This window comes from Pterocles gutturalis, unplaced genomic scaffold (genome assembly GCF_000699245.1).
Source record: "Pterocles gutturalis isolate BGI_N339 unplaced genomic scaffold, ASM69924v1 scaffold1689, whole genome shotgun sequence".
In the NCBI taxonomy this organism is placed as follows: Eukaryota; Metazoa; Chordata; class Aves; order Pterocliformes; family Pteroclidae; genus Pterocles; species Pterocles gutturalis.
The window spans coordinates 19,708-45,812 of record NW_010130294.1 but is presented as its reverse complement, the minus strand read 5'-3'; the positions used below and the strand labels follow the sequence as shown (position 1 = coordinate 45,812).

The following is a 26,105-nucleotide window of genomic DNA, read 5'->3' as shown; positions in this document are numbered from 1 at the left end:
TTTGCATTCTGCAACTTGGGCAGTGTGGCATGAGCTCTTGCCAGTGAAGGCTGAGTTAACGTACTCATTAAGTACCTCAGCCTTCTCTATATCCTGGGTCACTAGGTCTCCCACTTTCTTCTGGAGGGGGCCCATGTTTTCCCTAGTCCTCCTTTTATCGCTTACATACCTATAGAAGTTTTTATTGTTACCCTTAACATCCTTGGCCATATTTAATTCTGTTTGGGCTTTAGCTTTCCTAACCTGATTTCTGGCTTCATGGACAGTGTCTCTGTATTGTCCCCAGGCTACCTGTCCTTGCTTCCACCCTCTGTATGCTTCCTTTTTTTGTTTGAGTTTGCTCAGGAGTTCCTTGTTCATCCATGCAGGCCTCCTGGCATTTTTGCCTGCCTTCCTCTTTGTTGGGATGCATCGCCCCTGAGCCTGGAGGAAGTGATCCTTGAATATTAGCCAGCTTTCTTGGGCCTCTCTTCCCTCCAGGGCTTTATCCCACAGGACTCTTCCAAGCAGGTCCCTGAAGAGGCCAAAGTCCTCTCTCCTAAAGTCCAGGGTAGTGAGTTTGCTGTGCGCCCTCCTCACTGCTGTGAGGACCTTGAACTCCACCGTCTCATGGTCGCTGCATCCCAGGCTGCCCTTAAGTTCTACATTCCCCACCAGCCCTTCCTTGTTGGTGAGAACAAGGTCCAGCATAGCACCTCTGTGAAACAGAGACACACGGACACACAAGTCCTTGTGATTAGCTCGGCATTTAGGAGAGGAAGTGATGTCTTGAAAGTTAGAGTTTTTCTAAGGTCTGGTGAAGTGTCTTATAACTGCAGAGGGAGTTCATTCATTACTAGCCTTGATGAGTAGGACTTGGCAGTTTTGAACCAGTTCATTGTTCTTCAGTGAAAAAGAATGTCCCCGTGGTACAAGTATTGCTGAAATGTCTTTGCTTATCACCACAACAGCACACATTAAGGACTACTAGTGTGCTTTGGTTGATTTTGTGCTGTGCTTTGTTTGTTTTGCTAGTTTCCACTTAGGTTCTGTGATCCCTGAAAAGCATGCTGTAATCTTCAAACTATCATCAGGCTAGGATTCAACTTTGTGACAGATGTCTTCTTTTTCTGGGATCAACCAAGACATTACCTCTGCACAGCGTGTAACCTACACAGACAAGGATCAGCGAAGTGAGACCTTGAGCGTAGTTTTGTAGGTCTAAAAGTTTTACTGATGAATCAACTTATTGGAATGCAGTGGGCTAATCTACGTTTTGACCTTTCTGTATAGGTCGCTACAAAAGCCACTTTCTGTTGATAAGCCCCTTTTCCAATATAATGAAAGTGTTTCAAGGATGTGGATATGAATTAATTTCTGAAGTTACTTATAAGTAGGAAAAAGGAAAAGTAAAAGAAGATTCACTTAGTGCGCTAAAAAAGATCTAATCTGCTTGGGGGGCATGTTATTGCTCTTGCAATGGGGTAGCTGCAGAGAAACAGATATAATTTGTTCCACTGCTTGTCCCTCTGTTTTCACAAAAGTAAGATTCCCAAATAATAAGCTGTCTTTTTAAGTCAAATGTATTAGAGTATGTATCCAAACGTTTGAAAGGCGTAATCGTTGTAGTCTAGGAAGGTTTAAAGTGTCAGCTTTCCTGGCAGTGTGAACTATTGTCTCAGAGTGCTAGTGATCGTCGTGTTAGGCTAGCAACTAATATCTAAATAAAGTGTAAGTAAATCCTGAAAGGAGAAGAAACCTAAAAACATTTAACATAATCTCTTCCTGTCTTTTTATACACCAACAAAACCAAAATGTTACCATTGTTATTTTTCTTGCTGGCTTCCTAGTTTACTTTTTCCAAAAGTAAGCATCTGTCCTGACCATAAAAGAGTAGATGCAGTTGCTGTTCTGGGTGCACTGATAATCTGAATCGTTTTTGTACCCTTACTGTGAAAAGATATCTTTCTGCCTGCCACATTAGGGGTTTTCTGTGTAGCTGTATCAATGATTATGGTAATTCTTCAGAGCTGAAGCATTTTTTTGGACGACCTTGAAAATTTAAGTCTTGTTGATTATCTCTACCACAGAATAGCCTTATGAGGAATACTGTTAACTTTAAATGCCTTGTTTAAAGTAAATGAAACATTTCTGGCAGTAGATATACTAGTGTTTACGTGAAGTGCTTGGAGGTTTGATAGTGTGTTTGTCATCAGCATTTAGCAAAACTTAGGATGCAAAAATTTGGGCAAGTTTCTTAGATTTGCTGTGCTCCACTTCTTCTCTTGCTTCCACTGCCCTATATAGGAAGGGATTTAATAATTAACAGTGTTGTTAAGTACACTGAGATCTTTACAGCAGTGGAGCTGTGGATGTCTATTACAATTAATGCATTAAAATATCTGCAATTCCTGAGTAGATACCTGATTCTAGTTTTATAGGAGGTTCTGTATAAAGACTCTATGAAGCCCTATGGAAGCTTTGTTTCTCTTCTGTCTCAGGGTGACAGTTAAAAGTAGTATGCCAGCATTATAGAGATTTTTGGCCCTAAACCATATTTCAGCTTCCATACCCGTGTTTGGTGTTTTAAATCGTGATAAAATGGTCATATGCAACAGCAGTGTAAATTCTTCCTAATGGAGAATTGAAAAACAACTCTTGATCAGCATGTATTTTTAACTTCGTTTTCCTCTTTTAGGCAGTGAGTCATCTGATTGCTGCAGTACTGAAAGAAAATGCTTCTTCAGAGAAGATCAGACAAGCATCTGACCAGGTTTGTGGCATTCTTCTGCTTCTGTCTTCTTTCCTATCCATACGTGCTTAAGTTTTTCTATGTTCCCATTCCCCATTGTGTAATTTTATTAAATCATAGAAGTTAAGTAAGGTAGATAGCAAAATATGTCTGGGTGTACAAGTAGAAACAGTGTATCTCTGGGATCAGAAGATCCATTTTACTTCCATTGGAAGTCTTAATGGCAGAAGTCTTAATTCTGCAGAGTACCACCATCTATCTGTGCTCAGTTTAAGAGAGTTTTATTTGAGTTTGTTACTGCAAGTGAAGTGCCATATGGTGAGACATTGTCACTTCAGTAGGCAAGTCTTTTACATCATTATAAAAATTTCAAGAAGTATGGCATTTCACATACCTGTATTGGTGTTATATTTCATATTAGCTAAGTAGAGCTCAGATTTCTTTTAGAGAGAGCATGCTGTGAAGGCGTACTTTGCCTTTTAGTTGATTCAAGCTCACTTAAGTGCAGGTCTGTCATGTTAATTGAGGGGTATATGAATTGCTGGCATTTGCAAGTGTCACAGCAGTGAAGAAGAGGTGTTGGTTAGGATTTGCTCCTCTGTTTTTCCTTCCCAAAAGCTGACTTGAACAGAAATGAGCAGAAAATGATTTGTGGATTTCTCTTCCCAGCGTGAAGTCTTAAAGCCTCCCAAGCTAGCAAACCCAAGCCTCAAAAGTGCTGAGTTTTGGTGTGAGGAAATGCTGGAGGTGTGTAGTTTCCCTAACAGAAGCTCCTCCAACTGTCCTGATCATACTCATGTTCCCCAATGACATTCTGTTTTGAGCTATGAGCTGACTCTGCCCATTTGCCACCCCACGAAGGTATTAAACTGAAATATAGCAATACTTTCTAAATTGCTAATGAGCAAAAGATTTGTGCTGATCTTATGTCACAGGCTCCTTTTTTCTACAAGAGCATTTTACAGAGTTGAGTTGTTTAAAATGTTCCTTGTTTCTCCATTTGGAAGCTACAAAGTCATCAAGCTAACCTGTGAATGCAAATTTAGCATGAAAGCAAGCGGCAGTTTTAATGGATACTGCCAAATCTTTTTCTTACTAGCAAATGGAGAGAACTGAGGACTTTCTATGGTGAGTAAAGATGGCTTACTTCTGGTAGCTCTTTGTATGCCTGCATCTAGCTGTCTCCTCTGCATATTGCTGTAGACATGGCTTGATCTAGCATTTCATGAGTTGTCTCCAAGACGTCTTGGTCTTTTTAAGGAAAGTGAAATTGATGCTAGCTTACCTGTGTAGTCACAGCTGAAAAATTTGTCTGCCTTACCCTTTTCTCAGAGACTCCTGTCTATACTGAGGGCATAGGCAGTAGGGGCAAGAAAGTGGGACCTGTCCTGGGAAAGGCCTTTCTTAGGTGTAGACTCTGTACCCCGGCTTCCTTTCTTGTGTTTTCTAAGATTTCAGGAGAACATGTTGAGCAGGTTTTTATATAGAAGTGTGTTGGAGTTGAATAAAGATAAATCAGCGTCAGCCTTCTCATTGCTTGTGTCTCGTGCTTTTGATTTCAGACTCCTGCTCTGAACCTGCTTTGGGAGAAGTGCTGCAGTGAGAATGTTGCCCTGCGAACAGCCTGCTCTGAGGGGTTGGTGGCACTTGTAGCAGAGAAACATGCTGAACTTGACTATGTTCTTAATGGAGCTCTCAACCTAATTCCTTCAGCAAGGTAGTGTTTAGTTGCTTGTTTTTTGTGTATTTTGTCAGGTAATTATCAGTCATTGCTTTTCTCTTGTAAATGCAGGGGAAAAGAGGTTCTGTAAATGACAGTATATTCACATAAGCAGTGGCATTAAGGACTGGCATTGTCCTTCCACTCTGCTGAAGGCTGTTGCTTTCATCTTGGCAGCGTGGGTCCAATTTAAGAACTAGCAGAGTGTCCTATGCCTGGAAGCTGAAATTGTGAGCAGTTTAGACTAATGCTCTGTGGAACCTCAGAAATCAATGCACTGCCTATTTTTGTTGCTTCTGTCATGGGGAAGAGAATGGAAGCAGCTTCCATTATGGAGGAGGGAAGTAACTTCCTAACCAATCTGTCCAAATAAGTAGATGCTCAAATAGTCACCGTAAGACTGCGGGTGGGGATTAGGAATACTGAGTTTTGTTGTCTTGTCTGCTGAGGAAGAAACCACTTTCCCTAACTCTGCAGCTACTTACTTTTACAAAATTCTGCAAGTATGATGCCTGTATCTCACAATGGCGTTTTAAGCTAGGCTGCCTGTGCAACATGCTGAGACAATGCAGTTGTGGGGGGGGGGAAAGACACTGTGCGTAAAATTTATAAATGAGAAGTCAAATGATGATTGGGAAGATGTTTCCATTCAAATATACCAACCTTATAAAGTTCCTTGGGTTATCTTTATTTTATTTTTTTTTAGCACCTAACTGAATTTCTGCACTATGTCTTCTCATTCTCTTCCTAGAGAATGCTGGAGTTTGTTTTTAGCCAACCCAGCTAATTGGTGGTACACCTGTGATGTATTATGCTGGTGGGCTCAGCATAAGATGTTGCAAGAATCACAGTAATGAAGATGTGTTTTTCACCACTTCTAACCTTTGCATAATCAGTTCTAGGCTGAGGTTTCTCATGGTGAGTCTGAGGAAAAAAATGAGTTTAGGTTTGTGTAAATGAGTGAAATGCTTAAGAAATCAAATATTTTGAAAAAGACTGTTTCCCTGTGACTGCCTTGTTTACAGCTATGATCTTGCCGTGATGATGCTGATTCTGTGCTGAGTTTACAGTAGGTGGTTATGGATCCCTAGGAAAGGTTTTGTAAATATATTTTTGTAATATGAATAACGTCTGCAAACCACTGTCCTCCAAATTACAAAACTTTACTCGTTCAGTTTGGGGTTAAGGGAAGAATCTGCATTGTTAACAAAGAAGTAAAAGCACCTGTGCTTAAACTGTGAGAACCTGAATGCTGTGAGCTAATGTGATGGGTTTACCCTTGGCTGGGAGCCAACCCGTGCAGCTGCTCTCTCATTCCACACCCCCCCTCCCCCTCAATCCTGGGGATGGGGGAGGGAGTTAAAGGGGTAAAGGGAAAAAGACTTGTGGGTTGAGATAAGAGCAATTTAATAACTAAACTACAAAAAATATTGAAAATAATACTATATACAAGTATACAAATGAGTGATACACAGTGATACTGCCCCCCCACCCGATGACCAATGCTCAGCCTGTCCCTGGCTAAGGATCCCGGAGCAGGGAGAGTCCTGAAATGGAGATGAGAGCCTGAGCATCCCAGACAGAGCTGTCCAAGGGAGGGAGAAGGCCCGGCAAGAGGGACCACCCCAAGAGAGCTGTTCTGGAAAGAGAGCTTGACCCAGAGCAAAGGAGATCCAGAACAAAAAGGGGTCTGGAACAAAAAGGGATGAAGTTCTGGAGGGCCCTCATCTGTATACTGGGCAGGATGCCTATGTTATGGAATAGACCATTGGCCACTTTGGCTCTCAATCTCAAACCTAAGATTGAATCCCAGGCTAGTAACTGAGCTGTGCTCCCTCACAACTTCTGCACCTGTGGACAGCAGAGAAGCTGAAAGACCTTGGGCTGTCCTAGCAACAACTGTAAACATCACTGTTACCAGTTTTCATCCTAGACAAATCCAAAACACAGCCTCTTGCTAGCTACTATGTAGAAAGTTAACAGGTAAGGTGGAGGGAAAGTTTAATTAGCTGTGGCTTGCAGATTAAGAAATGTGAAATTTCTGTTCAGCTAAGGGTTTGTTACAGTATCAGCCATTCATAAGGAAATGAAATGTTAATACAGTTCTGTACTTCAGAAAATAAACAGTGTAAAATGGGATATTTAGGATTGAGTTGACCTTAAAACGAAAATCAGAGTTACATATAGAAAGGGCTTGAATCTGCCCCATTTCTACACCATTCTTAGATTTTTCCATGCATAAAACCAACACACATGACTGATCACTATTGTAAGTGCTGGCAACTTACCCAGGAACCTTTTATGTATTTTTGTCTTCTTCCCCCCATCCCCCGAGCTGCCACAATTCAAACCACATCTGCTAGGGTTTGCAAAGCAGGGTTTATATAGCCTAACCATAGAAGTCTGTGGTTTTAAAATGTCTGTAGCCACAGGAGCTGATTAAACTGACAATTTCAGATTGGTTCATTTCAGTGCCCATACTTTTTTTTTTTCTTCCCTTGACTCTTTTAGAAATGTAGCCTGCTGTTTGTCATCCTGTGCCCTGCCGAATTTCATCCAGGTTTTTTCTTTGGCTTTGCACTGCTGTGCACGCAGTGTCTCTAAAATAAAGTAAATATGAAATTAGCACCCAGTGGCAGCCAGCAGAAAGATAGAACTGCTGAGCACCTTTCAGTGCTGAATGGAGTAAGTGAATGTTTTATTGGCAAAGACTACTCATGCTGTGTTCTTTCTTCTCTTCTGTTACACTTAATTTAGCTGGGGTTTAGTGCACCTCGTGGCTTTTATTTTGTCAGGTGTATCAAATTCTGCACACTAGGAAGGACACTTTGCTTTGTCAGAGGTGAACATCCAGTGCTTGTCTGAGTTGACTTGTTATGTAGTTCACACTACTTGCTGATTAGACAAGTGGGAATCCATTCTTATCTCTGGTGCATACCATAACTGTCTTAGACCCAGTGTTCAGTTTCTTCTGATGCTCCAAGAGTTTAAACTTCACGGAACGTGTATTTATGTGTGGGTTTGTGTGTGTATACATATATACAAAATATGTATACGTGTGTAAATATATACATGCACATTTTTTGCATGTTTTTAACCTTGGTCTCCAGCTTTCTGTATTGATGATGATGGAAAAACTGTGGCTTTTATTCAATAATGAATGAGCAGAAATAGTTAAATCAATCTATTAAAAACCTGTGAAACAGTGGATTATTATGATCTTTAAGAAATTGCTGGAAGGATTTCTGTGTGTATGTATGTTTTCAGATTGTGTTAACACCTGAGCATCCATGCCCATAGAAGGCGGGGAAATCCTTGCAATATGTCATGCTGTTGTGCTGCTTGTGTTCAGGAGCTGAGTGCAAAGCCTAAAGCAGCCATTCTCCCCCCCACCTCCTGTCTGGTAATTAGGACCAGAAATACAGGAGTTTCAGAACAGGGAAGTCTGTTTTCTTAAGTGTTTTGTGGTTTGTTTTTCCCCTCACTGCATAGTTACCCAGTTGAAGCTGGGGAATATGCTAGCAAATTCCTGTTTAACTGACTCTTTCTAGCCATGAAGTATCTAAAAGGTGGTTGTTCTCTCTCTTTCCTCTATAGAATCATAGAATCATTAAGGTTGGAAAAGACCACAAGGATCATCAAGTCTAACCATCAACCCACACCACCTAACCCACTAAACCATGTCCCTAAGCACCCTATCCAAAAGACTCTCCTTCCTCCTCTGTGTGTTATGTTGACTGTATTGGAATTTGGAAGCCTGCGATGTGCCTTCCTGTTGGTTGCTTTGCAGCAGAGTTCTGTTGAACCTCATGTTTTCCTGTACAGTCAGATTTCAATGTTTCAAGAGCCAGGTGTCATAGCGGCCAGTCATTTTAAAGATTACAGGCACATCTTATAACTGGCCCATTTTTGGAAGAAAGAAAACGGAAGCATACTCTGTCAGTTTTGATCTGGGTCAGTGTTTTCCAGCACTGTTGTCAGAAGTATGAAAGGCACAGAAGAGAGAATATACTAGTTTCCCTATATCTGGAATGCAAAACTAAGCAGCTCTTTATGGGGAGATCCAATGTGGGAATCTATAGACGTTCCCTGGTGTGCCATACCAGCTTATGGAAAAGAGCCTGGTGATAAGTGTAGCAGAGGTCTGGTAGTTAAAAGTGGTGATGGTCTGTGTTTTCTATTTTCTTTTGTGAATTATGTGGGCATGTTTTAGGGTATGATTCTATAATCCTACAATCTTTTGTCTTTGTTATTTTTGAATGTTCAGTACAGTGTTTGTAAATATCATGACTTGATATTTCTTTATGGTTACGTATTGTTACCACGTTATTGGGCTGATGCTGTTCCAGCCTGTGTGTAAGTAAACTCGTCTTTTAATAGTGTTCATGTAAAGTCTCCCTGTCCTTTGATATAAATTTGTCAAGACTTTTTGTTATACCTTAAAAGTTTAAATGTCTATATATCCATTCATAATTTAGGAAGGTGTTTGTGGAGCATAGTGTACTCTATGCCAAACTACTAATATTACCTTGTCTCAGTTTCCTCATGTTTTAAATCAGGATGATGATTTGTTTGTCCTATGAGAGGGTTACATAAATTCTGCGTAATTTCCAGCTCACCACCTGAGGAGTTCCTGCAGTTTTCCATTCACTAATGGGGAAGTAGAATTAGAGATAAAATAGATTTCTCAGATTTTTTTTTTCCTCCTAGGAAGGGAAGAAGGGGGAGCAATAAAACAGAAAAATGAATTCCCAGGAGCCAATTCTCTCTTTCCTTCCTTATCTTGCCCCGTGTGATAGAAGTAACTTTGTCAGTTGATGATCTCTTATAATTATATTGTGTTTTAGCTCTTCCGGTTCATTATGTGAATAAAGGGAGGGGTAATTATGGCTTATTAATGTGAGCAGTAAACTATCTAGTAGATTTTTAGGGGATGATGGGGCAGTTGTGTAGCATGTTCTAGATGAAAATTAAAAGAATCAACCATTACTTTTTTTTCCTCTGCTTCTTCATTTTCACCTTGTGAAAGAGGGTTTCATTGTAGAATCCAGGCTATTTCCTTGAGAAGGAATTGAGTTGCATCTGGCATAGTTGGGTTGGAAGGGTATGGAAAGGTTGCAAAGGTGTGGAAGGCACTTAATTATGAAAAGGAGAGCAAAATTTGGAAAGTTGTGCTTGTAAGCTCATCCAAGCAGTAAGAAGCTGTAGAATTCTTGACCTCTTCACTGCGTGATCACAGAGCTTTTTTTCCCCCTTGTGGTGGGCTTTGTTATTTTCATTAGTGTCTCTCCAGGAGAATATGGAAAATCATATAAAAATTCCAGAAATACTGTTGTTTCTTGAATTTTCCTGAATGGTGAATAAAGCAAGATAGGAAGAGGGAGATAAAATAGCTGTATATATCTATTTTGTGTAGTCCTGGGCTCCTAAGATCAAAAGCTGGCACAAATTAGGTGTCTCAAGTGTCTTTTCTGACAATGTGATTTCTCTTGCTTTCCCTTGCTAGACAGTGGCATGGTTGAAATTTGTGGACCATGCTGGATGTTTACCTATATACTTGTATTCAGAGAAGAGCTAATTTTCCGTTATTAACATATAAAAAGCATTGGTTTCAATTAAGCTGGGGACAATGAATGTACTTGTAAGATATAGTAGAAGCAAACCATCAAAAGTTTTAATTAATGCATTAATTATTCTCTCTGCTGTTTTGCTTGTTATGTAAAAAGGAAAACACATACACATGGACACATAGCTTGCCCAAAATGGTGTAGGCAGGTGTGAGGAAGTCCTTAAGAACTCAAGGCTTCTTGAGTGTCAATTTTGTGCCTAGGTTCTTCCTCTTAAGGAAGAATCAACTAATGTAACTACATATGTGACAATAATGTATTTCTTTTTCTCAACAGGAATGTGCATGGTTTGATAAAAACTATTTGGAAATTACTACAAATTCAAGCTATTCAACTGGGAAAAGATGGAAATGAAACTGCTCAGAGTTTGTATGGAATCAGGTTAGTTTCACACCCCTTTTATTCAGACACTATCATAACTTTTTGTCTGATTTCCAGAAGAAACATAGATCAAGTGTTGAGACTGGCTTTCAGTCTGTCCATTTTGTGTCTTTTTTTTTTTTTTGACTGTGCAGGTATTCAAGCAGTGGCACAGGTTGCCCAGAGGGGTTGTGGAACCTTTGTCCTCAGAGATAGTAAAACTTGACTCCATGTAATCTTGGGTTACCTTCAATAGCTGACTGCTTGAGCATACGGGTTGGACTAGATGATCTGAAGAGGTCCCTTCCAAGCAAAACAATTCTCTGATTCTGTGATTTTTTTTTTTTTTTTTGGTTGAAAGTTATAAGGAATTTTACAGTAAAGGGATAAGATCGATGCTTTTGAGCTCATGGTGGCAATGGTAACCTGAAGACTGTGGGTGAGAAAGAACAAATAAATACTGTGACTTGTTCAAATATGGTAGCTGGATAATTGCTAATAGCCCTTTTAGTAAGTTTTATTTTAAGACTGTGGACCACTTCCCTCTCATTTGATTTTTCTGCTTTATTCCTATTATTAAAGTAAAGTTCCTGAATGCTTCTACTGTTAAAGTGTTTTCCTTGTAAAAATAAGTTATTTAAAGATGCATCCAGAGCTATTCATATAAAGCTGCTTGTCGGGCAATAGCATCCTTCCTAGGGGAACATCTTAGTGACTTCATCCAGCTCTTGAGAAACCATGAGTCAGATCATGAGTCAAATTAACAGCCACTGTTGTACCTTTTCTGGAGAAGGTCCCAGTTTGGTAGATGTCATGACCACTTTTCAAGTTGCCTTTTATGCAATTATTATGTATCATTGTAACAGGCTGTAGCTATAATGCTTTAAGGATATAAAAGGCACTGTTTGGAAGGTGGGAATCATGTCTTTACTTAAGCAAAATGAAACAGTGAAGAAAAGTGAAACAGACTTTGGAGTGTTGGATGCACTTGCATTCCTAAAATTCTGAGTGCACTTGTTTTTCTAGCTATGTCAGTTCTTTGCAGAAAGTCCACACTCTTACAGAACAGTTTTAATTGAAGAGGCAGGTAATGGAAAGTAGTAAGATGGAACTCTTTAGGAAACTTTCTGTTTAGTAGTAAATAAACTAATTAAAGTCTCCTGGCAGAAGAGGATAAGTTAAAGCACTTAATGCAGGGTGCATGTGAAAAAGAGGGTGGTGGGATGTAGCTGAATTAAAGTAATAGCCTCTCCCCAGTAGGGTGAAGAAAGATTCTTACTCCCTCCACCCCCCCAAGAAAAAATGCTGTTAACATAAACATACAAGGAAGGTGGAAATTGGTAATTCAGAATGTTTTAAAGTAACTTAAAGTAATGGAGAACTGAAAATAAGCAGCAAGTTTATACTTATTGGATAAGTTTGTTGTTTTTCCTTTTGCTTCCAGTTAACTTTAATGAAGAAATGTCAGTAGTTTGACTTAGTTTTGAAGATCTGGTAGGTCAAGGCCCTGTGAATTTGAGATGTGGCTTTTGGTTTCTAGTGTACAGAAGGGCCTGTCTTTATTCAGTGACAAGTTACGTAACAATTTTTGTAGTTGTGTTCTATTAAGTACATTGAAACTTGATTTCTGAAATAAATAAAAATAATATATGCAATAACTCACCAACAGTAACCTCCTGTTATGGTGTTCATATATTACACAAAAGTATTCTGTACAGAAATAATCAATGAAGAGTCAAAAACCATCAGTATGTTCTCAAGTAGTTTAAAAGCACCAGTATGTTCTCAAGTAGTTTACTATTGTCATTTCTCTTGGGACATTTTAAAACGAGTATTTCAGTGTAATAAATAAGTTTGGTTTGGACCAATGGTAACTTAGGACAACAGAATTACTTTTATAATACTACTACTTTATGATGTAAACAATTCCTGAAAAGAAATGGGAGAAAATAATGTCTGGGCCAACCCATACACACCCGCTTGCTCAGTTATGACCCCAAACCCCCCCGAGGACAGGGGAGAGAATTAAAGGGGTAAAGGGAGAAAAGGACTCATGGGCTGAGATAAGAACGATTTAATAACTAAACTACAATAATATTGAAAATAATAACTATATACAAATGAGCGATACACAGTGATACTGCCCCCCTTCCTGATGACTAAGGCTCAGCCTGTTCCCGGCTAATGATCCCGTAGAAGGAGAGTCCCAAAACTGCACTCACAGAACAGAGATAACAGTCCGAGCCTCCCAGAGCAAGAGCTGCCCGGGGTAGGGGGGGTTGGGAGAGCAACCACCTGGAGCGAGATGACCCGGAGCAAAAGAGATCCGGAACCAAAAGGGCCGATCTTCCAGAGGGTCCTCACCTATATACTGGGCATGACGTGTACATTATGGAATAGATTATTGACCACCTTGGGTCTCAATCCCAAACCTAAAATCAAATCCTGGGCTAGTAACTGGGGCTGTGCTCCCTCCCAGCTTCTCCTCTTTGCGGACAGCCAGAGACGCTGAAAGACCTTGGCAGCTGCGTAGACATCACTTTTTATCATCTTTCTTCTGAGCACAAATCCAAAACACAGCCTCTTGCTATTATGAAGAAAGTTAACTCTGTCTCAGCTTAACCCAGGACATGCGGTTTTGGGGGTTTTGTCTGGTTATGTTTTATTGGGTCTGTCTGGGATGGGGTTAGCTTTCCCCATAGCAGCCATCATAGTGCTGTGTTTTATATTTGCAGCTAGAATGGTGTTGATAACACACCCATGTTTTGGTTCCTACTGAGCAGTGCTGCTTCCAGCCCAGTCCCACCCTTTCAAAGACCAGTAAGGTGGAGGTGAGCAGGACTTCAGGAGGGAACGTAGCCAGAACAGCTAACTTGAACTGACCAAAGGGATATTTCATACCATATGACACTGTGCTCAGCAATAAAAACTAAGTGAAAGGAAATTGGGGGTGCACGGAGGATTGATTATTAAGGTGTTTGGCTTCTGGAGAAACCACCACACATACTGAAGCCTGACTTCCCAGGAAGTGGCTGGACATCGCCTGCTGATGGGAAGTAGAGAATAAATATTTTTTATTTCCTTTGCTTTCGTGTATGACCTTTGGTTTTCTTTATTAAACTACCTTTCTCTCAGCCCACAAGCTTTTAATCTCATTTTCTCACTGTTTTGCTGAGGAGGGGGAGTGGGAGAGTGGCTTGGTGGGAACCTGATGGCCAGCCAAGGCCAACTCACCACATAGGTTTTCTGATTTCATCTGGGAAAGCCTCTGTAGTTTTAATGCTGGGATTCTCCACTTTCTGTAAGCAAATTAGCCTTGGGCAATAGAGAAGGGATTACCTCTGTTCCTAGAGAAGGTGGGAAATGTTCCTTTTACCCTAATAAGTCAGTAGAAAATTGCCTCATATATAATGGAATTTTGTGATTCCTAATTGTTTCCATAAGCCATGTAAGGACCACTGGTTTGGTTTTTTTTTTGATAACAGTATTCCAGAGGTGGATAAATACTAAAATATGCTGGGGTTTTTAAGGATGTGTGGAAAAAGTTATGTGATTTTTAGATTCACACACGGGATGATCTGCACTTTTTGTTATAAAGTTAAGATCAGCTGTAGCACAGACAGAAGCAGTCTGCAAGTCAGTCTCACTGTGAACTAGAACTGAGAGTTCCCAGTGGATTTACTATGTCTTGTATGGCATAAAGTTGTCTGTTTACTATGCAGATCAATATAGCTTTCCAGTAACTTAAGCTCAAGCTGAATGGAGTGGGAGGGCAGGGAAGAGGAGTTTTTGAGGTACACTTGTTGGCTTTCTCCGTGTAGTTGGGTTATGACCTGCACATACAGCACTTTGGCTATAATTTTTTTGCTGAAAGCTGTTAACTTTTTTTAATGAAGTAGTATTTTACATTATTCTTAATGGCTCACCATGCGTGGTTTTTATAGTCTTAAAATTCTGGAGAGCTGCCAACTTTCTGAAATCAAAATTCAGTGCAGATAGAAAAATGCTTTAAAAACACATTCAGGTGAGTAAAGTGCTATTCCATCTTTCTGAAAGGGACAGAGTCACAGCTGCATACGCAGAAGGGTATGTTGACTGTAGACGTTGTTTCTTCATACAGAAAAAGCAATCTGTCACTGAATTTGTGCTCTAAATCAGTTTGGAGCTCTCAAAAACATTGAGATGACCTAAAAGTTAAAAATAAGTTTTGTTTTATTGTTGCCCCTCACATAAGATTTATCTTTGTTTCCCTATTTACAGGTGGATAGCTGCTGTGTCTGGTTGTGCGTTTTGCTTTATCGTGAACCCACTGGCAATAATTTAGGATAGTAGTACTGTAATGTAATTTAAAGATGTGTGTTTTACAGTGCTAAGCTAGCAATTCTTATCTTAGTATTGATGATAAATTACATCTAGACACCTAATTTTTCCTACCCCTAATAGCATTATCAAATGGAACTTTTTTGGGCTGCACATTTTGGTGTTTCATTTTTAATGGCTGTTTACGATGGACCTTATCCAATTTCTTTCATCATCTGGTTCAGTGCACTTATATTCATTTCAGAACACACAAAATCTGTCATAGAAGGCTTAGGTTTTTTTCTGGATAGTAGGCAGTTTTACTTTTAGACTTGATGTGTCAATGTGCTGACTTTGTGAAAGTTCCACTGGCTTCAGTGTCATAGCAGCACTTAGATGACTGGAGACATATTCTCAGTAGGAAAGGTAATTAATTCTTAAAATATGACAGGTATTGAAATAAGAAGCTGCTATAACTCTGTACGAAGCTGCTATAACTCTGTATTTCTATAGAGGACTATGAACTTCCAAGGCCCTGGCATGGTATGTGAAATTAGTGTTATTTGAACATGAACATGGCAAATAGATTTTGAAGATAGATTTGTGGTCTTACTTCTGAATCTTGGTAGTGCACAGGCTCTAATGTGTCTGTACCTGGAGGTATCTTACCAGCAGTTTTTTTTCTTTTACTTTGTTTCATTCCTGTGGATTTCTGCTGTTTTCTTAAAGACACAGTTGTCTTCATGTTAAGCAGAAGTTACGTAGATCTGGTTTAACCTTCTTGCTGCCAAGCTATATTCTAAATATTCTCTTGATTTAGAGCAGCAGCCTCTATGCTGATGTCCTAAGCACTGCAATTAAATCTCTCCCAATAAATAAAAGCTTTTCCTTGATCCCTGAAAGCATAGTAACAATGCTTCTTGTTTTGTGAATATCCTTCCATGGCAATGAGTGTTTTCACAGTCAGAGTAAATTTCCTACATTATCCCACCCTAAAATCCAAATTAGTTTGAAGTTTTTGAAGAGAAGCAGTTGACCAAAACGTTTTATCTCTTCAGGTATCTCAGAATTCTTATTGTTTTATAGCATGTAAAGGACACAGCAGTTAATTGCTGTTTCCTGAGCTACACAGCTGCAGAGTTCAGTGGGACGTGATGTCATATCTGACTCTTATCTTCTATTGAAGTAAATATTTGAAGTTTTTGTTTGTTAGCTCTATTCTGACCATGTTGCCAAGAGAACAAGACGCATTAAATATGTAAAATATTTAGTAACCAGCTTTCGTAACTTGGTGGGCTTTTCATTCAGCTATTCTGATTTTCCTCAAAACTAGTCACTTGCCCAGAATTCAAACAATGTTAACATCGAGAATGTAAAAATAACATAGTAAGGAGAACTTCTTTTAGTTTAAGGATATGTCTGCTAGATGGTATTTTTTTGGAACTAGTATCTTAGTAGGCATAGCATGACTCTAAACATTCCTGTTTATAGCAGTTAAGTATTACCTCTTTAGCTCACTTAAGAGAAGCCTTAATACACCATCGTGTTATGCAATTAAAATTTGGTAAGTAAGGGGAAAAAATTTTTTTCATTCTTTTATGGAATTCTTGAGGATCTCGTTTCCTTCCCTTGGAGTTGCGTTTGGTGCTGTTCAAGATGAAGCCTGTGTTGTAGCACAATGCTATTGAATACGAGTGTGTCTCAATGAATGTTGTCTTCTGTAATAAAAACACTGATTCAGATCTTGGGCTTTCTGCTCTTTACAGGTTTTTAAAACACCAGTGCAGACAAACCAAATACCATTATAAATCCTTTCCGAAAAGCTTATTTGACTATGTCACTCACTGCAGTAAAATTAGCAGTATATCAAGACTAACTAACAGCTCACATGCGTGAAAGTCAGTTGGCTTGTAAAAATGTGCAAGGAGCGTTGATGTTATGTTAGAGGTGTGTATGTGTGTTGTGGGTGTGAGTGCTGTCCTTCTCCCTGGTTTAGTTTTAATTCTTTCTCACTATTTTATTTAAAAGGCATGGTAAGTGGCTGCTGAAACTGAGGCAGTCTCTCTTGAGGTGTACCAGTTCAGTTGGTGGGTCTCAGATCATCTTGTGCTGTATAGGTAGAACTGGCTCAAAGTCTCTCTGGTGTGTAGCATAGATTTGTTGGACATATGAACAGAATGGTTAACCAAACCAAAGGTCGTGGTCAGATTTATACAGCCCCTCTCTGTGGCTGCCAGCCTTGCGTGGTGTGCATGCATTTGTTGCCTTTACGTTTATTTGTATTGCCCAGCTCTCTCACGTGTGTCTAGCAGATCTGTGGGAATCAGCAAGACCCTTCCAACTTTTATCTCTTGCTATTAGGAAAGTTATTTCTGCTCTGGGAGCAGGAAAGTATCTGCCTGTCTGCCGTTAAGCTGTTGGTATTCCAGAGAAGAATCTACACTGCTCTGGTTGTAGTTGGCTGAAGCAGGAAAGAAAACTGGGGGAAATAAGGACACTTGGCAGGTGGGAATAAGGGGGCCACTCACGGCACAGACAGTGGGTAAACTCCAGAAGGAGGCAATGGAGGTAGTGATGAAACTGCCTTCACATCACCAGTTCTTTCCAATTTCCCACCTCTCCAGGTAATTTATTGTTCAGACTCTGTTTTCCTTTCTTGTGTTAACTTAGTCTAGTCAGAGGACTTTGGTTTTCCTCCTGACGGAACAAATTGTATATACTTTGGACTTCCCTACTGCCCAGCTTTTCATCTACCTGCTACTGCACAAGAGTGGTCACTGTTTGATGCAAGTGCTGCGCTTCTAGGTGGTGTAGTTGGCCTTCAGCCATTGACTTTGGAGGTGGGGAAGGTGTTGGTGATAGATTCATCTGAGAAGAACGGGTGACTACTAGGCCTCGGTGACCTTTTCAAATGCAACCATTGTCAGAGGCCTGGCAGTAAAGTGGAGGTCTCTAGGCTAGTGGTATGGCCAGCCTTTCTCCTTTCCTGCTTCTTTCACTACCTAAAAACCAGGAAAAGTAAATAAATAAGTTGTGAGCAGATTAAAAGTAGTAAGTGGAATGATGGTCACCTCGACTGGTCTCAGGTGCTGAAGATTTGTACCTAGGCTTGAAAGACTGGACTGATGTGTGACGTGGTTCAAATTTTTCTATGGGTATTACTTGGAGCCCACTGCTAGAGCGTAGTACTGCTACCAGTGACTCAAATTAGGTCACATGCTTGAACACGGATCCTTTAGACATTTATTTAAGAAAAAGAAAAGAAAAGAAAAATTAGACCAAGACTTTTCAAACAGAGATTTTATTTTAGTCCTGTTCCCTGAAGTTCCTATAAAATGTGCTCTTTTGACAGCGTAGCAGTGTTAGCAAAGCTGGTAAAGGGAGTTGGTAATACCAGGGGGTTAAATTGTCTATTTCCACGGCTGCTTTTATTTTGAAGACAGTTATTTTGCACACTCACTTTCTGCATTATAGATCTAAATGTTATTTCTTTGTGTTTCAGGAACACTCCTCATCCATTAATCACTGTCCTTGAAAACAGACCTGATTCCTGGCCAGTTCTACTGCAGCAGATAACAGTATTTTTCCGTCAATGTCCGGAGAGGTAAATGAATGAATAATGAAAAAATAGCAAATGTAGATAATGGAATCATATCAATGTAACTTTTTTTCTTGAACGCAGCTGCAATGAGCAGTAAGAATTCTGTCTTTGTAAAAAGGTAATTGTAAAATTTAATTATACAATTTAAAGGCTAAAAATAGAATATTAATAAAATAGTAGAATAATCCATCAAAATCTGGTTTTATAGGTTTTTTGTTAACTCTTTTATGTTGATATAATTTTACAGATGTGGAAAAAATTTGTGGAAAATTGATAGCACCTTTATATTTTTTTAATAAGCAATTCTGATTATTTTGTCAAGATTTTGACTGCTTAGTCAAAAAAGATTACTATTATATTGGTATAACTCATCTGTACAAAATGGTGGGATGAGAAAGGTTGGAAAAGACCCTTAAGAACATCAAGTCCAGCTGTTAACTTAATGCTACCAAGTCCACTGCTAAACCATGTTTGTAAGTGCAATGTCAACAACCACTACGTATGTTGATGTAGATCTATTACTGAGTTCTTTATAAAGCTCTGCATCAGGGCTGAGTCATGTTTAAAACTGACTTTTAATTTTGATTCCATGTATATTTGTTAATGTATTGATCATTAGCTTTATTTGATTGTTTTATTGGTGTCAGGAATAGCTGGTATTCCTAACACGGTCAAGCCAAAAGAACTGTTCTGTGATAAATTGTTTACTGGGAAGCCATCTTGGTCAAAGCAGTTCCTGTCTCATGTAATTGTTTAAGACTGCTGGGCAAAAACTGCCAAGGAAGGAATGGCTCTTTTGAATTTAAATTAGGATTTATATGTTTAAAAAAAATATTTCCAAATAGTCTTGTCCAAATGCTACTTCAGAATGGCACACTAGTCTCTCACTAAATATGCCTGACATTCGTCAAGGAAAGTCACTTTCTTGGATGGATGAGAAAAAAATATAATTAAGAGTGTCATTATCTGCAAGTACATATTGAGTAGTATTCGTTCTTAAATATTGAGTCTTTTCACAATTGCACTTCTTTGTATATGTTGCTGTATAATGTCTCATGACAGTACTGTGTGCTAGTAAGTCCAAGGTTTTTTTGTGAGATTTAGTAATACCTTTCATAACACCTTTCTGATAATTGCATCCTGTAAATTATTGCAGGGAATGTCACATTGCTTGAGTTTTCCTTATAATTTGTTAAGTTTTCAGGAGAAAGCAGTCTTGGCAAACTTGTTTCTTGAACTGCAGGGCACAGAGTTCATGTGTTGGCATAATGGCTCCATTTTTAAGATACCTGTATTGTGAACCATCTCAATTACGGGAATATGCTGAACTGCGAATTACTTTACTGAAGGTCTTACTTCAGCCTCATGGTCCAAAACACAAAGAAGCACCCTCTGTGCTGGAATGTGAGATTCTTCAACTTCTATGCGATTTGCTTCCACACCTTCAGGTACGGTTGTTGCCTGACACCACCTTTTACAAATAAATTCTATCAAAGCAATGACAGTTCTGCCTTTCAAGTGTGCAAATATAGCGTTCTATTCCATTTCCTGTAGACCTGATTTGTTGGTAGTACAGAAATCTAATTATAGAATCATAGAATGGCCTGGGTTGAAAAGGCCCTTAAAGATCATCTAGTTTCAACCCCCCTGCTGTGGGCAGGGTTGCCAACCACTAGAGCAGGCTGCCCAGGGCCCCATCCAGCCTGGCCTTGAACACCTCCAGGGATGGGGCATCCACAGCTTCTATGGGCAACCTGTCCTAGTGCTTCAGCACCCTCACAGTGAAAAATTTCTGCCTAATATTCAACCTAAATCTCCCCTCTCTTAGTTTAAAACCATTCCCCCTCATCCTCTCACTATCAACCCTTGTAAATAGTCGACCCCCTCCTGTTTATAGGCTCCTTTCAAATACTGGAAGGCCACAATGAGGTCTCCCCGGAGTCTTCTCTTCTCCAAGCTAAACAAGCCCAGTTCCCTCAACCTTTCTTCATAGGAGAGGTGCTCCAGCCCTCTGATCATCTTTGTGGCCCTCCTCTGGACTCGTTCCAAGAGCTCCACGTCTTTCTTGTGCTGGGGACCCCAGGCCGTGACACAGTGCCCCAGACGGGGCCTCACAAGAGCAGAGTAGAGGGGGACAATCATCTTGCTCTCCCTGCAGGCCATACGCAGCCCAGGACATAGTTGGCCTTCCAGGCTGCAAGCACACACTGCTGGCTCGGTTCCAGCTTCTCGTCCACCAGGACCCCCAAGTCCTCCACAGGGCTGCTCTCAAGGAGTTCTTCTCCCAGTCTATATAAATACCTGGGATTGCCCCAGCCTCAGTGCAGCACATTGCATTTGGCCTTGTTGAACCTCATTAGGTTCTTGTGGCCCCACTTCTGCAGCCTGTCCAGGTCCCTCTGGACTGCATCCCTTCCCTCTATTGTATCGACGGTACCTCTCAGCTTGGTGTCATCTGCAAACTTGGTGAGGGTGCACTCGATTCCCTCATCTATATCATTGATAAAGGTATTGAAGAGCACCAGTCCCAAGACCATTTGTGACTGGCCTCCACCCAGACATAGAGCCATTGACCACAACCCTTTGGCTGCAACCAGCCAACCAATTCTTTATCCATTGAACACTCCATAGTTCAAATCCATACCTCTCCAATTTAGAGAGAATGATTGACGGGTGAGGGACCCTGTGAAAGGTTTTGCACAAGTCCAGGTAGATTACATCCATTGCTCTTCCTTTGTCCACTGATGCTGTCACTCCATCGTAGAAGGCTACCAGATTGGTCAGGCAAGGTCTGCCTTTGGTGAAGCTAAACAGTCCCTTTCTGCTAGAAGGTAAAACTTTTTAATTGTTTAAATCAGATACACCTGGTGAGGTGTAAATTTAAACACATGTTTACCATAATTATTTGCCACTTGTTGCCTCAGTAAACATGCAGTAAACTTGTGGAGATACCCATGAGAGAAACAATGTTGTTTAATGGTAAGATATTTGTCAAAAACATGCAATTTTTAATTTAACATGGATAATATTAACATGAAACAAAGTATATGAGAAGCATTATTTAAGTATTCCTATATATTCCTTTCTCGCTCTTTGTAACAGAGGGATTAGTGGCTCTGAAGACAAAAACTTATTCCCTCTGGAATGTGCTGAAGTTTTTGAATGTGTCTTTAAGTTGCACCGTGATACTTACTAGGAGCTAGGGATTTAATCTTTCTGTCCCCTTTGGTTAGGAGTCAAGGGTGTTCGTTTAGGTCAATAACTCTGCTTTGCTTTTGGTTAAGCTTTTTTGTACTTATGTACCCTTCCTCTTTAATATTAGAGCAACATCTTCAGTTTCAAATATATTCAGTCAACATGAAGTGCTATGGTATTATTGCCATTGAAAGGGGCTTTGATAATATTGACGATGTAAAGCTACATATGGTTGTTATGAGGATATTTGATAGCATCTTCCTCCTGAGGAATTTTACTAGTAAAATATACTTTCTACCAGTAGCTACTTTTCACAATATTTTGGAGGAATAATCATTTGTATTATGCACATTTATCTTGGTTCCGGTCTGCTCTTTGTGATGACAGGTATATGCTGACTTTTCCTAGTCATGGGGCCATTTCTCATTTTTTCTTGATTGTACCTGAACTTCAGTATGACACTGTGTCCTGAATATATGACCAAGCTTCTGACTTGGTAACAATTAGATGCAAAAATGGCACTGAAGAAGATGTATAAAATCAGTTATGAACCTTTCTTTCCTCTGTGCTTGTGGCACTTTTTTTTTTTTTTTAACTAGAAATCTGTTGCATTTTTTAGACTCAGATTAATACTTGAATGTTTTTGTTTTGCCTGAGATACAACTTTAACAATGGAAAGGGAAATACTTCCTTCAAGAAGCCTGTTTGATGGACTATTTTGTAAGCTGTCATTCCTTCTCCTTCTTTCTCTGAACCTCAGGTTCTTTTTATCCTTCCTTCAAGCTTAGCCTTATTTAATCCTCTGTATTGTATAAATGATGAAATGCTTCCTAGTCATTTTGTCTCACAGTACCAACCAAGCTGTCATTAAGTACAGCTTGTCACCTGCAGACCTTTCTGCTGAAAAAATCAGTGGACATGAGTCTTCTGATTAGAGGAGTTTATTCACAGAATTTGTTCCAAGGGACTAAAAATCAGGATGTTATCCTTAATGCTGTCTCCAGAGTTTGGATCGGAACAGCTGGGTTTTGTCAGGAACTAGAATTTTCAAGAGCAGAAATGCTGTCATCTAACGCATTAGGATTTTCAGGCACTCTGCTTCTGGAAACCTCTTTACTTAGCTTCCAAGAATGGAGATACTGCTTTTGAGTATTGCACTTCAGCTTTTCATTTTTGTAGTAGTTAGATTACATGGTGCTCTAGAAGCAAATAACACCACCTTCTTTCTCTTCTGAGACATAGATTAGAATCTTGGTTACATTACAGAGGAAATATCCTAGAGCAGGACGTTTCCATTACAAGAATATTTACCTGTTATATTAAAGCCTCACACAATTTGTTTTAAGTCGCTGAGAGGGCCCCGAGAACTGAATTAATTTGCCATTGCTCTTGAGGAAAAAGGGATTTTTCTTGTCAGCTACCAAGATATCTTTTTATTCTTTCACATGTTTCTAATTTTACTTCAAAATATTAAATAGCAGTTCATCTATTTTACTTTTTTTTCAGGTAGGTTGGATAAGAGACGCCTTGGTTTAGTTTATAAATGTGTTTCTTCACAGTCTTAGTAATATTTGCAACGGAAACATTGCAGAGCTAGTAAAACTAATTCTAAACTTGAGGAATTCTTCACAGATGGGAAAGGAGGACTAAACTGGAATGTGTCTTGGTTTTGTTTTGTTAACTACCTCTCTACAGCTTAAGGACTTACTGCAAGTTACAGAAGCCTCGTTTTTTCTGCAAGAGCTATTCCTCAGCCTACTGCGGAATCCTGTGTTCTGGAAAGTTCAGTTATCCCAGTTCTGTCTGCAACTGTTATGCTTCTGTGAAGTGTATTTAAATGTAATGGGAGAATGCTCATCTTTGATCTCCTTAATAGAGGACAACTTTGAGGTCTTAAAAGAGGTAAGAGTTCATACGGAAAAAAATTAAATATTTGTATTAAATTTAAAGGATGTCATGTTTAAGACAGTGTTGAGAATACATGGCATTCATCTCCAAGTGACCAGTGTTGTTTCAAAAGCTTTTAGTTTTTTTTCATGATTAAATACATTCAGAAGACAAAAACCTAACTGATTCTGTATATATCAATTAACCTTTTAGTATCAGAGTTGGTTTAAACTGATCTAAAATGGTTTGAACAAAGTAACAAATTTGGTAAAATGTTGTCATCATTTAGTTAAAATACTATTTTTACACTCTTCAGATTCTTCATTGCATGTGCTGTGCCACTGTGCGTGCACTCACTATGATTAGTGAAGAGATTCCTGACAGAGGTTTTGGTTGTTGCCCATTACTGCCCATTACAGTTGCCCATGCTGCTTAATGCCACCAAAAAACAAAGAAGACTTGAACCTCTTTCTTTTTTTCTTTGTAGGTATTTCCAGTGGAACAGTGTATAATTGGGCTAGCGCTACTGTTGCTGCAAACACCAGAAAGTCAGCAAAAGTCTGTCTTGAGTCTAGGTAAAGCTCTTCTTGACAATGAAGAATCCACACTCTTAAGACTGTGTCTTTGTTTCTTCATGTTTATGAAAGTAATCATAGCATTCCCCTGAAGTTGGATTAGGTCATGAAATGTGATTTTTTTTATAAACAGGATTTTTCCTCATTTTAAAAAGTAATATTTGATCTAATGGCAGTAAAAATAAATTTTCCTGCTACACTGACTTTTTCCATGGATGTTACTGTATTCTAAGCTCCCTGCTGTATTTAAGCTTATCTGTTTAATTTTTGAGTCAACAGCACGATATTCTCAGCTGAGACTCATGCATCGTCAACACTTTATTTTGACAGATATTAAGGAGAGCAGGCTTGACAGTTACGACAATGTTTGGCTGAGCTTTTGACTTAGCAGTTTTGAGTAGTGGAGGCATTCCAGTAAAAGTGGGAGACTGTGCTATATTCCATTGTTGTATTTCTTGCTGCCATCAGGTACTTTGCTATAAACAAAAGAAATGTATGGGTCTCTAAATTGAATTGGAGATTTAACGAAAACAATCTTCTGCACTTTGGTATGCACATACTGTCATTCTGGGGCCTGTTACTTTGCTTGACTAGAGTGTCTCCTAGAAATGTTTGTGTCATGCTTGAAAGTACAAATGGTGTTAGTTCTTTTTTCCCTACCTGATCTTTGTTTTTCCCCACCTTGTCTTAAATAGCCTACAAGCTCCTTTCCTGTTCAGAAACCCAGAACATCCCAAGCACAGCCCTTACTTTGGTGATGCCAGTGCTACAGGTCTTATCTTCTACAACAGTTGGGGACTGCCTGTCAGAGGATGATTCTGGGACTACCAGGCAGCAGCTGGCTGTAAATGTTTTGGGAATATTACAGGAGAAAGGTGTGAAGGATAAAAAGGAATTGGTAAAGTTTTAAGTCTTTTTTTTTTTCCTTCTTTTGGGGCAGGTAGGGGATGCATTTAACAATGTTGCTATATTATGCCTAGCTGCTTGGGACTCTACATGCTTCTACAGCTTCTTTGAGCAACATATTGTATGGAAACACTCAAAAATATGTATAGTGCATAAAACTAGACTACTGGTAAAAGTGGAAGTGTGTTTGTATGCTAGATATTGTTTTACTTAGGAGATGGGATTTTTTTACTTTTAGAGAATTTTTTTTGAGTTTTTTTTTGACTTTTAGATTAAAGAATTCACCTGCATTATTAATGAAGTAACAGGACTTAGCAGAAAACAAGGTTATGTCGGCTTTGTCTCTTTCAGATTTGCTTATTCTACTAATCTATATCCTTTTCCTTATGATTGTATGTGACTGTTAGCTACCATTCTTTCTCCTTTGGCTGAAGAGAGTTACGGAGCACATAAGTGTCACTTGTCAAATTTCAGCTCATTATCGTGGATCTTTTTTTCTGTACTTTTTTTTGTATTTATTTATTTACTTATAGCTGCCTTCCACCTGTTTGTCCTAGAATCCCTCTCCAGCTTCATCTTCCATTTCCACAAATTTGAAAGGGCAAGCCCATTTATACTTCTACTAAAAGATAAATGTTATAAAGTTCACTGAAGCCTATACTCCTTATTCTGCTCAGAAAGAGTAGTCTGTGAGATAGCTTTAAGTATAGAAGGCTGCTCAGTTCCTCTTAATAGGACTTTGCAGGTGGCAGCCTGTGCATATGTCACTGGAGCTTTGTTTCAGTGAGAGGTATTCGAGGTACTTCAGTCCTTTATGCTCTTTGTCACTGGCCCATCTGTTTTGTTTTCTGTGGTGTTTTAAAAGCTAGTTTAATGTCTTACGGTACATTAAAGGGTTACTGTAGGACACAGATTACAGTACGTTCCATAACACTGGCTTCCTGTAACAGAACTTTGTTGTACTAATTCTGGTATTCTCCTTGCTTCAAAAAGCAAGTGAAAGCTTTTCTGTTAAGGGCTTAAATAATTTGTGATTACTTCAACTTTTTCTGGTAACCATGCTAAACTGTAAAGACACTGCTTTTTGGTGGGAATTCTCTAACAGACTCTTCTTCACTTCTGTCTCACTGATAGAGACAGAACTCCACTCTTGTGGCGTTTGTAGCAAGTAGCGTTGCATATCTTTGGTAATATTTGTTTAGCA

General features: G+C 39.3%; 1 protein-coding gene across 1 annotated transcript in view; it reads left to right on the top strand.

Moving 5' to 3' along the window:
• Nucleotides 1-2,677: 2,677 nt before the first annotated feature.
• Nucleotides 2,678-26,105, top strand: part of LOC104466649 (focadhesin-like) — a gene marked incomplete at both ends in the record, with an annotated part of 43,102 nt that continues 19,674 nt past the window's right edge. The window contains 8 exons of the mRNA XM_010080157.1: nt 2,678-2,752; nt 4,294-4,448; nt 10,355-10,459; nt 18,240-18,341; nt 19,582-19,786; nt 23,229-23,435; nt 23,908-23,995; nt 24,691-24,893. Coding sequence (XP_010078459.1) covers nt 2,678-2,752; nt 4,294-4,448; nt 10,355-10,459; nt 18,240-18,341; nt 19,582-19,786; nt 23,229-23,435; nt 23,908-23,995; nt 24,691-24,893 — 1,140 coding nt within the window. The remainder of the gene's footprint in view (nt 2,753-4,293; nt 4,449-10,354; nt 10,460-18,239; nt 18,342-19,581; nt 19,787-23,228; nt 23,436-23,907; nt 23,996-24,690; nt 24,894-26,105) is intronic.